The sequence below is a fragment of the Euleptes europaea genome, chromosome 10 (assembly GCF_029931775.1).
Source record: "Euleptes europaea isolate rEulEur1 chromosome 10, rEulEur1.hap1, whole genome shotgun sequence".
NCBI classification, from domain to species: Eukaryota; Metazoa; Chordata; class Lepidosauria; order Squamata; family Sphaerodactylidae; genus Euleptes; species Euleptes europaea.
The window spans coordinates 13371498-13387030 of NC_079321.1; the positions used below are offsets into that span (position 1 = coordinate 13371498).

At 44.0% G+C, this 15533-nt stretch overlaps 1 protein-coding gene across 1 annotated transcript in view; it reads left to right on the forward strand.

The window, feature by feature from the left end:
* The window catches only part of MYO16 (myosin XVI), a 77635-nt gene that overhangs the window by 40862 nt on the left and 21240 nt on the right, over positions 1-15533 (forward strand). The window contains 9 exon segments of the mRNA XM_056856349.1: positions 2116-2233; positions 3753-3824; positions 4765-4906; positions 6256-6328; positions 8066-8218; positions 9186-9386; positions 12695-12770; positions 14169-14344; positions 14587-14667. Of these exon segments, the coding sequence (XP_056712327.1) occupies positions 2116-2233; positions 3753-3824; positions 4765-4906; positions 6256-6328; positions 8066-8218; positions 9186-9386; positions 12695-12770; positions 14169-14344; positions 14587-14667 (1092 nt within the window).

Here is a 15533-nt window from a genome sequence, read left to right on the forward strand (position 1 = left end):
ATACTGGCTGAATTTTATCCCCCTATAATGGAGCGCTGCTCCTACACTGAAGCATTGTAAAATAAATATTCATGTTTTTAGTCTTACAGTGATTGAAAGAGCTGCTTTATCTACCAGTGCAGTTCTTTCAAAGCTGGGGAGGGTATTCCTGGTGTGTGGTGGTTGGTATGTCAGACTAGGACCACAGGGACACCCAAGTTCAATTCCATACTCTGCCATGGAAGTTCTCTGGCTAGCCTTGGGCCAGTCATTCACATTCAGCCTAAATTAATGCACAGGGTGGTTGTTGTGAGGATAAAACAGAGGAGGGGAGAACAATATTGTAAGCCACTTTGGGTAAGTATCTAAATAATGGTTTGTGTTGTCTTGCTTGTGGGCTTCCTAGAGGCACCTGGTTGGCCACTGTGTGAGCAGACTGCTGTACTTGATGGACCTTGGTCTGATCCAGCGTGGTCTTTCTTATGTTCTTGTCAATATTAACATTATTGTTATTATTATTAATAATAATAATAATAATAATAGGATCGAACTCAGGTTGTGGGCAGAGCTTGGACTGCAACACTGCAGCTTACCACTCTGTGCCATGGACCAAGAATCAGCAATCAGAATACTGAAGAGGTCACACACCTTTGAGACAGAAAGAGTGACTGGCTCAATTTGGCTGAGATTAGTTTATGACAGTTCATTATCATTTATTTTTAACATTCGTACATTACTTTTCCTAAGCTTAATGCCACTTAAAGCCACCACTTAAAGCCACCCTTGCCTTTAAGGCAAGATCCTGCAAACGGGCAAGATCAATAACTGCCCATACATGAGCGTTCTCTATAGTGACCCCCACCACTCTATAGTGACCCCCACCCTGCGTAATGGCCTGCCTGAGCAGGCCCCCACACACACTTTGGGCAAACGATGTAAACAGAACTGTTCAGGAGGGCTTTTTTAAAAAGGAATAGAACTGTGTTATAACAGAATGATTCAGAAAAATGTTTCAGTAGATAGACCACGACTGTGAACTATACCACTAATATGTATTATCGGTTGTATGTTTTTATCCTACTCCCACTACATTATATTTCTACTTTAACAATACAATTTCTTGCATTGTTTAACATGTCATGTTTAATACTTATGCCTTGTTTCAGATGGCTACAATCCTTGTCCCATTACATTGTTTAATAGATCTCTCCGTATCCTATTAGTTCTACTGATTTACAAAACGTCAGTGCAATTTTCACAGTCAGGGCTAGGACACAGGGGATTTCGGGGAGCCGATCCCCCGATCAGCTGTGGGTGGCAGCTGTTGACTTGTTCAGAAGCTGTTTCAGGCCTTTTATGGAGGAACGTTTCCCCACAGTCACCCCCGCTGACAGCTTCGAGACTTCCTTTTGATTATGCATGCCTTTTCCAACTGTCAGAGGTTGCCTCGCTCTCCCCACACATTTTGCCTGCATTTTCCAGATTCTAGCTAAAACCGCATCTGGAAAACACGGGCAAAACACATGGGGAGAGCGAGGCGACCTCTGAGGGTTGGAAAAGGCATGCATAATCAGAAGGAAGTCCTGAAAAATGTTTATTGTCGACTGACCTGATATTCGTCTGCAGCAGCTGTCAGGTGGATGGCAAGGGAACATGGCTTGGAAGAGATGCCAGAATGAGGCAGCTGTTTAGGTATCTGGACCTTCACTCTTTTGCTGGCCAGATCTGCCTCTCCCCCCACCCCCGCCTTGCGGGCCGAAGGATTTCCCATAAGGCTCACCGTGACTACAATCTGACACTCTGCCAAACAAAAAACTGCCTGTTAAGACCAATAAATCAACAACTAGCGGCAGACCAAGTTGTTAAACTCCCTCATGTTCAGCGCCACAGGGTAAAATAATGTTTTCCGTATTTTAAAAACGCTTCCTGTAAAAGTAATCTAGAGAATTAGCTGTATATAAGTGACTTGTTCTCCAAAGTTAAGTTATGTATAAATATGTTTTTTTTATAACAGAAAATGTCTGCATGTTTTGAAGAGTGGTTGCATACTTTAACATTCATGCATTCGCTGTAATGCATCTTTCATTAGACTGGCCAGCGGTATTCTTACTCTAATTGTGCGTGCAATTTGTGCAGGAGGTAGAGAATCTGTTTGTAATCCTCTCAGCAATTCTGCATCTTGGAGACGTTCGGTTTACAGCATTGACAGATGCTGAGACAGCACTGGTGTCTGACCTGAAGCTACTGGAACAAGGTCAGTAGAATGCGACTTCTAGCAGGAACATTGCTTCTGAAATGGGAGGGGCTGTGGCTCAGTGGTAGAGCATCTACTTGGTATGCAGAAGGTCCCAGGTTCAATCCCCAGCATCTCCAGTTAAAGGGACTAGGCAAGTAGGTGATGTGAAAGACCCCAGCCTGAGACCCTAGAGAGCCGCTGCCAGTCAGAGTAGACAATACTGGCTTTGATGGACCAAGGGTCTGATTCAGTAAAAGGCAGCTTCATGTGTTCATGTGAAAGCACAGGGAATTCAAGGTTCTACCTTTAGTTACTGCAGGTGTTATAAACAAGCCCAAATCTCAATACTGATAGTCCTGCTCGGAAATCAGTCTCTCTCTCTCTCTCTCTCCTCTCTCTCAGTGAGTTACGTAGTTAGGAGACTTCCAGTGCAATCTTAAAGAGATTTACTCCAGTCTAAACCTATTCATTTAAATGGGCTTAGACTGGAGAAACTCTGCACAGGATTGCACTGTTTCTCGATCTCTCTTCTTTACTATTAAGTATGGTAGTTCCTTAATAAACATTTATCTACACTTTAATCAGGTTGTGCACCTTCCCTGTTAATCATTCTGCCAGAGGGCCTGGAACTCCCCAGTAGGGTTGCCAACCTCCAGGTACTAGCTGGAGATCTCCTGCTATTACAGCTGATCTCCAGCTGATAGAGATCAGTTCCCCTGGAGCAAATGGCTGCTTTGGCAATTGGATTCTATGGCATTAAAGTCCCTCTCTTCCCCAAACCCTGCCTTCCTCAGGCTCCGCTCCTAAAATCTCCCACCGGTGGCAAAGAGGGACCTGGCAACCCTGTTCCCCAGGAATTACGACTTATCACCAGACAACGGGGATCAGTCCCCCTGGAGAAAATGGCTGCTTTGGAGGGTGGACTGTATGCTCTGCCATCCTTCCTTGGTCTTTTGAAATATACAGCACAAGTGCTGAGGGAAAGATTGGCCCAGACCAGAAAAGAGGTTTATCAATCCTTTCCCCTTGTGCCTTTTTTCCTTCTGAAAACCACCCCCAAAGCTGCTTTAACCCCAGTAGGAGGAAGAACAGCTGCTGGGAGGCCCGTTCAGCAGAACAACGGTGCCAGAGGGAAAGGGCCCCTTCCCCCTCCTCCTTTCTCCCACTCCCTAAAAGGATCACTGTGCATATTCCCCTGCCTGAAGAAAGAGGCCTATTTGCCCAGCTGTAGTTTCTATGTCAAGAACCTTTGCAGATCATGAGAGGGAGGGCAGGAAGGAACGAGTCAGTACTTGGCTCTCGTGGCCCTTTCTTACCTGCCCAGGATAATGCCAATCGCCACTTCGGCATCAGGAAGGAATTTTCCTCCAGGCCAGATTGCCTTCCTCTGGGTGTAGAGTAGGGGTCACGGGGGAAGTTGGGTGGGGGGGAAGGCAGTTGTGAATTTCTTGCATTGTACAGGGGGTTGGACTACGCGACCCTTGAGGTCCCTTCCTGCTCTGTGTTTCTAACATTTCTGCACCATTTTCCTTTGCAGTGGCAGAAATGCTGCAGGTCTCCCCAGATGACCTCACCTCCGCCTTAACCACAGATGCACAGTATTTTAAAGGTAATTTTTGAAATCAACAGGAGACGGATGGGATTTGTTCCCCTCATTCTCTGTTGCTAGTTGACCTTGACTGTCAAACTCAGAAAGATTTTTGCCCCAGATTACTGACAATTATTGGAGTTGCCAACTCTTCCCCCTCCCCCCAAGAGGTTCTGAATCAGAGATGAATATTTGCGCCCTTGCAATCATTATGATGATGTTGCTCCAACCTCATATAATGGGAAGGAGTGTGACCCATGATCCTCCTGGTACACACAGTGGTTATTTTGTGCAAATAAGGCAAAGTGTGTATTTTCCAGCTTCAGTTAAGTACTAGCACGTGCCCTTATAAAGCGGGGTTTCTGATCTTGTTTACTGAAGCTGGAAATATGCACGTGGCCCCGGTGGTGGGGGAAAGTGATGTCAAGTCACAGCCAACTTATGGGGACCCCATAGGCTTTTCTAGGCAAGAGATGAACAGAGGTTGTCTGCCATTGACTGCCTCTGTGTAGCAATCCTGGACTTCCTTGGTGGCCTCCCATCCAAGTACTAATACTAAGCAGGGCTGACCCCTTGAGAGCCACAATAAGCTGGAGGCTTTTTTTTATTAATTAAAAAAAAACCCAAGTTAAGGTAATTGAATGAACCAGCTTCCCTTATCTCTGCACCTGTGTGCTGGAAACAGCAGGTAGTGAAAGGCAGCAGACCCTCCGCTGGGGAAAGTCCCCAAGATTCTGCCATTCGAAAGAGACTCCATCAATAACAGAGGGTGGTCACCAAGGAAAAACGTGCAATGTTTGCAGTTCTATAGACACTGGAGCTGCCTTCAATGGTGGGGACGGGAGAAGGTTCTCTCTGGCCTAGCATCCCTCTGTTGATCCTCGAATGAGCTTTGTTCCATAAAAACATTTTGGTTTGGTGTGGTGTGGTTTAGTCACCCCTTTTCTCTTTGCTTTCCCAGGCGACATGATAATGAGGAGACACACGATTGAGCTTGCTGAATTCTACCGGGATCTCCTGGCGAAGTCACTCTATAGCCGTCTGTTTAGTTTTTTAGTGAATACCATCAACTACTACCTCCAGAGCCAAGAGGGGCACAGCAGGTAGCCACACCTGAGTCACAGACAAAAGGTCACTGTTTTATGATAGCTTATAAAATGGAGGAGAGGTGAATGATGTAAGCTGCTTTGGGTCCCCACTGGAGAGAAAGATGGGAGTGTAAATGAAACCAATAAATAAGTCCCAACCGTTGGTTGCTTTCATGTGAGGCTCCTTTTGTGCTGTGGTAGGGTTATTCTTCAGAAAAAAGCTGGAAGGAGGGGTCAAAGTATAATCTGGTTAAAATCTAGCAATGATAGAATGCAGGAAGACCCTAAATGTCCCCATGCAGGAAGACCCTAAATGTCCTTTTGCACTGTTGAGCCCCAAGGAATATATGTATGTATGTCAGGGTCGTCAAGTTGCAACTGACTTATGGCGACCCCAGCTAAGGGGCTTTCAAGGCAAGTGATTAAGCAGAGGTAGTTTGTCATTGTCCTCCTCTGCAGAATCTTCTTTGTGGTCTCCCATCCAACTACCAAACCTACTTAGCTTCCAAGATCTGATGAGATCTGGCTATATCATGCTCCCTTCCCCCAAGAATATATCCAAGAGGTAAAGTTATTAGTTAAATGGCCAGTTACTCTAACTATTTGGAGCTGGGGGGTGGGGGGAGCATTAGCTTGTAAAAAAAAAATCTGTAAGTGGAAGGAAGATCTGAAACATGGATCAATGAGGTGATTAGTTACTAGAATTTATTTATTATGCCATCAAAAAGGGTATGGCGCTTTGCAAAGTCCAAGAACCCACAAGGAGGTGCACTGAAAGGGGTAAAAAGTATTTATCTCACAAGCCATCCGGTTAAGATCTATTTCAGAACTAAAGCCACATCTCTCAAAACTCATAGAGTTGAATCCTATCACTCCTTCCAACAAGTTTTCCTCCAACAGAGAAAGACTTTTTTTCATCAGTGGAAGCATTTTTGTATCAGAAAAAGCCATTCTCCATCAAAGGAAGTCTTTCTCTTTAGAAGGAAGGCTTAGTGGAAGAATCATAGGTGCCAATTTAACAAAAAGGAGTCACAGGATACAACCCATCGCTGGTTGAATTCAGCTTTTTGTCTTTTGCTCTGCTACAACGGGGACATTTGTGACAATACACCATAAGAACTTCTGTGCTGCACAGAGCAATGGTGCATCTCATCCAGCATCCTTTGTTGAACAATGGCCAACTGGCTGCCCCTGAAGAATTACTTGCTGGGTGCAGAGGACCAAACATCCCCCTGTTGCTGTTCCCCAGCACTGCTATTCAAAGGGTTTCTGTCTATGAACATGGGAGATTTGTTCAGTCATCATAGCTTTCTCGAATCCATGTCTGACTGTCTCATGCCCTATTTCATGTGTTCGTATTTCAGTGACCAGGTGCTTCCAATTGGAATATTGGATATCTTTGGTTTTCAGGAATTCCACGAGAACAATTTTGAACAGGTGTGTTACTTTTCCTGACCAATCACAGGATCACAGGAGTTATCATTGCTAAGCATTTAATGAGCCTTAAAAAGCAAGCACTGAGTTGAAGCGCGAGCATAGGGCCTTATCCTGCTCTTTGTTCAATGCATGTAAAAAGCAAGATGGCTGCATTAGAAATTAACTAAGATCAGCTGTGTTATTTCCTCTGATCCAGCCCCAAATGCAGAACCACACACACAATTACCATGCTGCCATTGGTTACTATTATGTGGATGTGTTTCATTGACTTTCACCTGCAGAGACATTTCTTTGAGAAGTCTGTCCCATGACTGGCCCTTTTGACCCTGGTCCTTCCTGGCTGGTGACATTTAACAATCACAGTAAGCTGGCCATAGGTCAGCCAAATAATGAATTCTACTTTCTTATGAGGCTGTATTCAACTCCTTTAAAAGAAGGAGTTGTGAATTCAGCTGTTCTGTGTCAAATGTGGTGATGGAAGGTGTGTCAGGTCACAGCCAACTTGTGGTGACCCCGTAGGATTTTCAAGGCAAGAGACTTTCAGGGGTGGTTTGCCGTCACCTGCCTCTGCCTAGCATCCCTGGACTTCCTAGGTGGTCTCCCATCCAAGAACTAACCAGGGCCAACTTTGCTTAGCTTCTGAGATCCGAAGAGATCAGGCTAGCCTTGATCATCCAGGTCACAGTGTGTCAAATTTCCTATTTCCTATTTTGAATCAAAGTGATTGAAACTGGACAACTTCAGGCAATCCTGAAACTGATTATCTGTAGCCCTTCCAGTTTCACTTTAGGCTGGGTTTAGGATTATCTATAGCCCTTCAACCAAATATTCCTTCTAGAATGCCTTGCAGAACTAGGAACACTACACTGCAGTGGCTCTGTTCCTTTTTGGGTGGTAGATTCCAGAAAGTAGTTTAGGGAGATGATTGTTTTCCCCACAGGGATTTTTGTAGGGGAACTGCTCATGGTTCAGTTTTATCCCCCATTTTATTTAACCCTTAAACGAGATGCTGGGAATTGAACCTGGAACCTTCTGCATGCCAAGCAAACGCGCTATCACTGAGCCACAGCCCCTCCCCTAAAGTATTGTCTACTCAGACCGGCAGTGGCTCTCCAGGGTCTCAAGCAAAGGTCTTTCACATCCCCTACTTGCCTTGTCCTTTAACTGGAGATGCTGGGGACTGAACCTGGGACCTTCTGAGTGCCAAGCAGATTCTCTACCACTGAGCTACAGCCCTTCCCTGGCATCCCCTTCATCTGGGACTCTCAGATGTTGGCTGTGACCAGGAGCGCTTTTAACCAGTTTCAGCTGGTTGCTGGCTGCCTTCTCAACTGGAAGACTGTACCCAGTTGGCACATGGTTGACTGCTGGAAAGTGAGCAGCAATGACAGGCCAGGGTCGGGGGTAGATGGGATATCGGTACTCCTGCCAAGCAGTGTGAAAATGGGCATGCGTGAAATGCTGCGGGCTGCACTGCTGTAGTGTGCTGTCCGAATCTGCGAAAAGTAACCCGGCGAACTGCTCGAGTTGCTCACAAACAGCTGAATTGTGTGCCCCCCCCAAAAAAATCTCCCTGATCACTACCAGAAAGCAGAATGTGAGCAGAATGTGAGCAGAGCGGGCAGGTGTTCGAGCCCCCCTAGGTGACAGTAACGCAATAAACAAGCCAACAGGACAGCTCCGATATTAGCTACCTTTATTATACTTGGTATCTGTTTCCCCTGTTTCTTACAACAGCTGTGTGTCAACATGACGAATGAAAAACTTCACCAATATATCAATGAAGTGCTTTTTGTACAGGAGCAAGCAGATTGTAAACAAGAGGAGGTTACTATGGAAACAGCCTATGCTCCTACTAACAGCGCAGAGGTCTTGGATTTTTTCCTTCAGGTATGTTGCAGATCCCAGCTAGTGGTGGAAAGTACTGTCAAGTTGCAGCTGACTTACAGCTACCCCATGGGGTTTTCAAGGCAAGGGGCAGACAGAGGTGGTTTGCCATTGCCTGTCTTGGCGTAGCAACCCTGGACTTCCTCAGTAGTCTCCCAAGTACTAGCCAAGGCCGACCCTGCTTATCTTCCAAGATATGACAAGATTGGGCTAGCCTGGGCCAACCAGGTCAGGGCAGATCCCAGCTACGTGCACGCAGATGAGAATGGTTTCCAAACCTGAATATTTAAGCACAAAACAAATGCTGTACTCAGGTCACGAAGACTTTCTTACTTCAAGTTAGAGAGTGAACACACACGCAATCTATGTACAGTGTGCATTTAATTTTTAAAAAAATATGTGTGTTGAGTGATTCTCAAGTGACAGTCAACGCCTGTACAGCTGACCATGTGATTGAAATCACATATTTATCTAGGTACAGGGCCACAGTTTCATTTGTAAAGTGAACGCATGTTGGCTCTTCCTTAGAAACAGGAGTGTGCACATACATGCAGGTTGTATGTGTGTCCACTGCAACATGCGAACAGGGCTACTGTGGGAATGGAAACCAAAGCCCTTCTTCCCACGGTCATCTGTTGGCTAGGTTAAGAGCCGTCCCTAGTTGCCTTGAAAGTGAATTACACGAATATCGATTGGTCTCATGACTTGCCAATATGGATGTTTTCCCTCAGCAAAGAATGTGTTTCCTTGCTCATGATTTAAGAAGTAATGCAGAGGACATTCTTAGCAAGTCACGAATTTTGCTACGTTTGTTGAAAATGAAAGCACTGCTAGCAGAGAGAGTCAAAAATTTTGTGTATTAATATCTCATTTAATAATCTGGGGTGGGGGCTGTTTAACTGATCATAAAAGATTCTACAAAAGCTGAGGAAATAAAAAAAATAAGGTCATTTGTCTTTTTTCTTTTCAGAAGCCTTCTGGGTTTTTGTCAATGCTAGATGAAGAGAGCCAGTCTTCCTGGTCAGGGGAAAAGAGTCTTTTGAAACGCCTCCAGTCCTATCTGGACACCTCCAGCGCCAAAACCGTTTATTCATCCACCAAAGACGGCAATGGCAACATCACCTCTAAAGATCAAGGTCCCGCGTTCACTGTGATGCATTTTGCGGGGCGGGTAAGTTCCCCAACCTGATGTAGGGGCCAGCCAATAAAAGCAAAAGAGAAGTGGCTGCATCCTGATCATGCTAACTGTGCCAGATATTAATAACCAATTCATTATTCTTTACAATAAATACCTGAGTAAAAGTAAAATGGCTCTTACATGCATACAAATCATACTTTTCTCATGGGAGATTATTGTTGAAAGGTACAACTTAATAAGTCATTCTTGTCCACAATTTTTTTTTCTGCAAGTGATATGGTACTAATTGATTGACAAGGATGTGAATGATGAGAGAAACAACCATTTTTGGCTAAAGAAAGGACCACAACTTTGTTGATTAGTGAGATGTGTAAAATACATTAAAGTCAACATTGTAGGGGTGTGCACCAGTTTTCTTCGGTATTTTTCGGGTTTGGATTTATTAAACCTGGACATTTTTGAAAAATCCAGAAAACCTGGATTTTTCAAAAAAAAAATGTTGGGTTAATAAACCTGAACCCAAAAAACGGGATCTGCACTGCCCCCCTTATCTGGACTCTGGAGAAGGCCGGCAGTGTGGACTTCTTTCAGTTTAAAAAATGGCAGCAGGGCCAAAGTGGCCCTGAATAATGTTGAATAAATTCGGCATTATTTGAGGATCTGCATTTCAGCTCCCTTTAATTTTCACCACTTTTGTACCGCTAAAAAAACCTCTGAGAAATACCGAAAAGGTATTTTTCAGGGTTTTTACAAATTCAGCATATTAATATGCACCCCCCTAGAACACTGAACTTTCCTTAATGGGAGGACTTGTACTAATCTGGGAGGAGCAGTGTTACGCTTACCCACCGGTCTCTGTTCAGAGCCGCAGGACGGCCACAGCAACTGTTCTTGGCTGCCTACAATCTCAGTGGTCTAAGCTGAGTGGAGGGAGGCTTTTCCAGCCCAAGGCACGCCTAGTTGTCCGGCCATCAAAGAAAACTCCTGTGTCAGCTAAGAGCTCTGCTCCGTCTCACCTCTGCACACAAACCCATAGGGGTCCCAGCTATACTAACAAGTCTGAAACAAAGTGTTCTGCCCCTTTAATGGAAGCTTAAAGTCTGGAAATGGGCAGCTGAAGATTTTCATAGCATGGTGGTAGATAACATATTCTTCACCAGGTTGATATCTGCACACAAAATATACGAGAGACTTATACTAACCAGTGCTACAACAACAACCCAATATACCAGTTGTTTGAATAATTGAGAATAAACTTTACAACATATTCACTTACCTGGTTGGGTTTTAAACTGTTTGTATTTGCATTTGTTTACATCATTGTATTTCTATATATGTGTGCAGACTTAAGAAAAGGTTTTAACTAACCACTGATGAAGGCCCTAGAGGCCGAAACGCGTTTGGGTTTGTGGTTATAGATATCAACCTAAATTTTGCCATTGTGCTATTTTAATGCTTTTAAAGAATTTTAAATTTTGCATAGTGCTTCTAATAAATTATATTTGTAATATTTCTACATAGACTTATATAAATCTTCCTCTCACCCAACCTCGGGTACCCAGCTTTTGTTTTTAGGTTGGGTTTCATTCCCCTTTTTTTCCTTCCGCCTCTATTAAAAGAACAGGATTTTTTTTTCCCCTCCAGGCTGCCGGTAACCCCAATTGCACCTCTAATAAATGGGCAGATTCAAAGATCTGACTCCTATGCTCCTAGGCTGCAGGGTTCCTAGTCATGTGTGCTAATTAAATTACTGTCCCCCCCTTGCAAAGGATGTATGAAACTGTATCGTAATGTATATCATTGTGACCACCAGTGTGGTGTAGTGCTTAGAGAGTGTCAGATTAGAATCTGGGAAATCCAAGTCTGAATCCCTACTTATCATGGAAGCTTGCTGGGTGACCTTGGGTCCAGTCCCACACACTTAGCCTAAGTTACTTCACAATGTTCTTGTCAGGATAAAATGGAGGAGAGGAGAATGATGTAAGCTGCTTTGGGTCTCCATTGGGGAGAAAGGCAAGGTATAAATTAAGTAAATAAATGGCTTTGTCAAAGCAGAGGGGGGGAATGGGGGGAATGGAGAAATGGAAGGAATGACGCTGCGGATGCAGCAATGTCACTTTTGGTCACCGCGGCCATGATGCTCAAGGCGTTTTCCTAATTCCTTCACCATAGAGATCAGGGGAATTCCTAGAAGGTCGTGCAACACAGTGGCGTCGCTTTCAGTTTTCCTGGAAGTGATGTCACTGCATTACGTGGCACTCCCTCCCCATGCCCCACTTCAAAAGCTCTTGGGACTGCCAGGCACAGGCCTGACAACCCTAATCCTATCCTTCCACTCCACTGAGCAAATTTGAAGACTTCCTCCAGCCTATGGAGACTTCCTCCAACTCAAGTGGCTCTTCCTTCAACAGAAGAGCCACAGCCACTTAATTTGGAGGAAGGCTCTTTAGGCTGGAGAAGGGTTGGATCCACTCCTCTGAGTGTAGAGCCTCATTGGTAAATCAACAGTTACACTGACCACTGTTGAGCAAAGATTGTTGACTGGGATCTCAGACTCTTCCCTGCTCCCAAGCAGCTGATTGGCACTAATGCCGATTTTTCCAGTATTGTTCCTCATGCCATATAAACATCTGGGTGTGGGGGAGAATCCTAGTTCTTGCACCCATTTGCACACCTGGTTCTTCATCTCAATGATGACTGTGGTTCTGCTTGTAGTTGTTTCCACACTCCAAGTCCTAGTTGCACACAGCAGCTTGTTCCATGCATACATCTATCTTTGTGCATACATCTATCTTTGTGCATAGAACACAACTGGATATTGGATCCATCCTATGCTATGTGCAAAATAGTTTCAAAAAGAGAGAACACGCAGAACAGGATAAAGCACTTCCGGGCGAAACCTCATGTGCAACGCAAGTGCTAGAATTGCACAAGTGGCAAGTATGATTTGGTTCACTAAAACCATGATTACCTTGCATTGGTTAACTAAAACCATGGATAACCTTGCACTGGATCACTAAAACCATGGTTAACTTTGCACTGGTTCACTAAAACCAATTGGGAAGGATTTGTCATACAAGATATTTGTCATCTTAGAAGCAGTCCTCAGTCATATGAAAAAGTTTCTAGACACCTTTTGGTCTACTAGGAAAGGTGAAATATATAATTTATGTTGCCTTTTTTACACTCACACACACACACACACACACACACACAATTAAAATAATTAAGTTGAAGAGAAAGACAAAGAGATTTTTTGCATGTCTAATATTAAGGCACAACTTGGCAAAAAAAATAATTTTTATTTTCCCAAATAATGTTCTCACTGAATGTAATTGCAGGTAACTTATGAAGTTACTGGAGCTATTAGTAAAAATAAAGATTCTCTCTCTCAAAGTCTTCTGTTTGTAATGAAAAGTAAGTATGTTTTGTTGTTATGACCACTTCTTGAAAATGTGTCTGTACTATTTTCTAATTATTAGCATGATTCAGTAAGATGTCATCTCTTAAATAACTAGTACAAATGTTATGCTTCGTTATAAAATGAAAAACAACACTGGAATTCACAATGGAAATATCCGATTGCCCTTGGTAAACATGAGATTTAGAAATCTACTTTTTGTTGTTAAATCAAATCTGGGATTTTAAAGCTGTCAAAAATGAAATTAAGAATTATTTATATTATGGGTAGTATTGTGGTTAGGATAGAGAGCTGACATTTTAATTGGAATGATAGCCTTGAAAAGTGACAGAAAAATTGATGTGTTTGTTACTATTCGTGTGAATATTAACAGTAGATCTAAAGGTTGTTTTCACCCGTAAATCTCACTTCCAAGTTAAAAGCTCTTGTGTAATTTCTGTTGTAAATGAGGTATTACTAAGGAGAAATCAACGGGTTATTAATGAAGAGCTAACTGTCTTCATTGGAGGCTTAACCTTTAAAGTAATAAATGGGTTTAGGAAGCTGACTGATGGGCAGATATGTGCCACAGAGCTGAGAATAGGGTTGCCAACTCCTGGTTGAGAAATACCTGGAGATTGTGGGGGTGGAGCCTGTGAAGGGTGCAATTTGGGGAGGGGAGGGACTTCAGCAAGGTATGATGCCATACAGTCTATCCTCCAAAGCAGCCATTTCCTCCAGGGAAACTGATCTCTGTAGTTTGGAGAACTATTGTAATTCTAGATCTCCAGGCCCCACCTGGATGTTGGCAACACCAGCTGAGATGGTTGCCATGGTTGGTTTGGATCCGGGCAGAGCGACCTCTGCCATATCTCACCTGCCTCTGATGCCATTTGTCCATGTGCTTCCCAAGGGGCTAGAATATGTGCTGCTGCTGCTCCATGCGTCACCGCTTTGTGTGCCATTGATTTCTTCAATTGCTGTTCAGCTCTAATCAGATATACATATTCCTTTTCTATTGTTTTCATGCCATTAAACGGTATATGCCTATAGCGAACATCTGGGTACGTAATAATGGGGGGGGCAAAAGAAAATGTTCAGAAATTAGCTTTTCCTGTGACACTGGGATGCTTTGTGTTCTCTGCTATTCTCGTGATCATTTTTAACTTAGGCACATAGAGAGGATTCTGATGGGTGACAGCTATGAATAAATGCAAGCTAATGACATGAAATGAAAACTTAAGCGCACCTCAAATAGCCAGAAATGCATAAAAGGGGGTCTAATTCACGGGTCCTTTCAAGCTGACGCTTGGGTGTCCTCTTGCTTTAATGGTCAGCTCCCGCTGTGCGTCTCATTATTCTCGCCTGTGTTTTTCACAGCACAATTCTAATGGGTTCCGCTTTGTGTTTCTCAGCTAGTGAAAACGTGGTCCTCCATCAGCTCTTCCAGTCCAAGCTGACCCAGACGGGATCCCTGGTCTCGCCATACCGTTCTTTGAAGATGAAAGGCTCGAAAGCTGCCTTGTTCAGCAGTAAAAACTCAGGCGCGTTCACAAGCAGAGAGGCCAAGAAATACATGGAAGTCAGTAAAGTAAGAGTTTAGAATGTTGTCTCTCCCTCAATTCACTTAAATACCGTTTCCCAGTGTGGCCTGACCGAAGAGGAATAGAAAATGGGCATTGCCTTTCTTGTTTCTGCTCCTGCTGCCCCTCTCCCAGTGCGATATAACCAGTCTACCTCTCCCAACAGTTTTCCATATTGCTGACGAAATAACAATATTACCTTCCCAATTATTGAAAATAAAACTTTTCTGTGTCCCCTTTCCCCCCACAGCTGCTAAGAAAGAAAGGGACGTCCACATTTCTTCAGCGTCTGGAACGAGGAGACCCCATCACTTTGGCAATGCAGCTTCGGGTTAGCGAATGTCCCCTTGATCACAAAAGTATACAAGAGATCCGCGAGTGAAGCCTCCCCCTACTTTGGTTCGGGGGGAAGGGGATAAGCTGAAAAGCAGCATACTGGGGGAAGTCACATGTGCTTTCAAGGGCCTTTTATGCATGGCTGTTTCCCTCGCGGTCACCCCTCCGACCACTTCAGGTCTTCGTTTTGATTATGCATGCTGTTTCCGACCATCAGAGGTCGCCTCGCTCTCCCGCTGCGTTTCCCCGCGTTTTGCCCGCGTTTTCAAATTTGAGATAAAAAAATGTCCCTGAAAACATGGACAAAACGAGGGGAAATGCGGGGGGGGGGGGAGAGGCGACCTCTGACGGTCTGAAACGGCATGCATAATCAAAACAATGACCCGAAGTCATCGGAGGGGTCACCACGAGGGAAACACCATGACCCAAGGTCAGAAGCCGTGTTCACATGTTACAGGGAGCGGCGTACATCCTGAATGTATGTTTGTGTACATCCATTTGTTGTTGTTTTCCCTTTTTTCCCTTCAAAAAACGGGGGGGGGGAAACAAAGAAAACTTTTTTTAAAAGATATACATAAATAACGACAAAAATATAACAACAGTGGTGGTGGATCCACATATAAGTTTCTATAAATGTACATCTCTTTGTAAGAAACAGGCAACATGTGTTTACTTTGCCGATGAAACCAGGGACCAGTACTTGGAGGATAGCCCTGTTCCCAAGTCACGGTGAATGCACGTACAATCTGTGCATAGTATACCCTTGCTTTTTAAAAAGACATGCCTTATTCACCTGTTACACTCGATGCATGTACAGCTGAACATGTGATCGAAACTGCACGCCTGTGTCGGTACTGATAC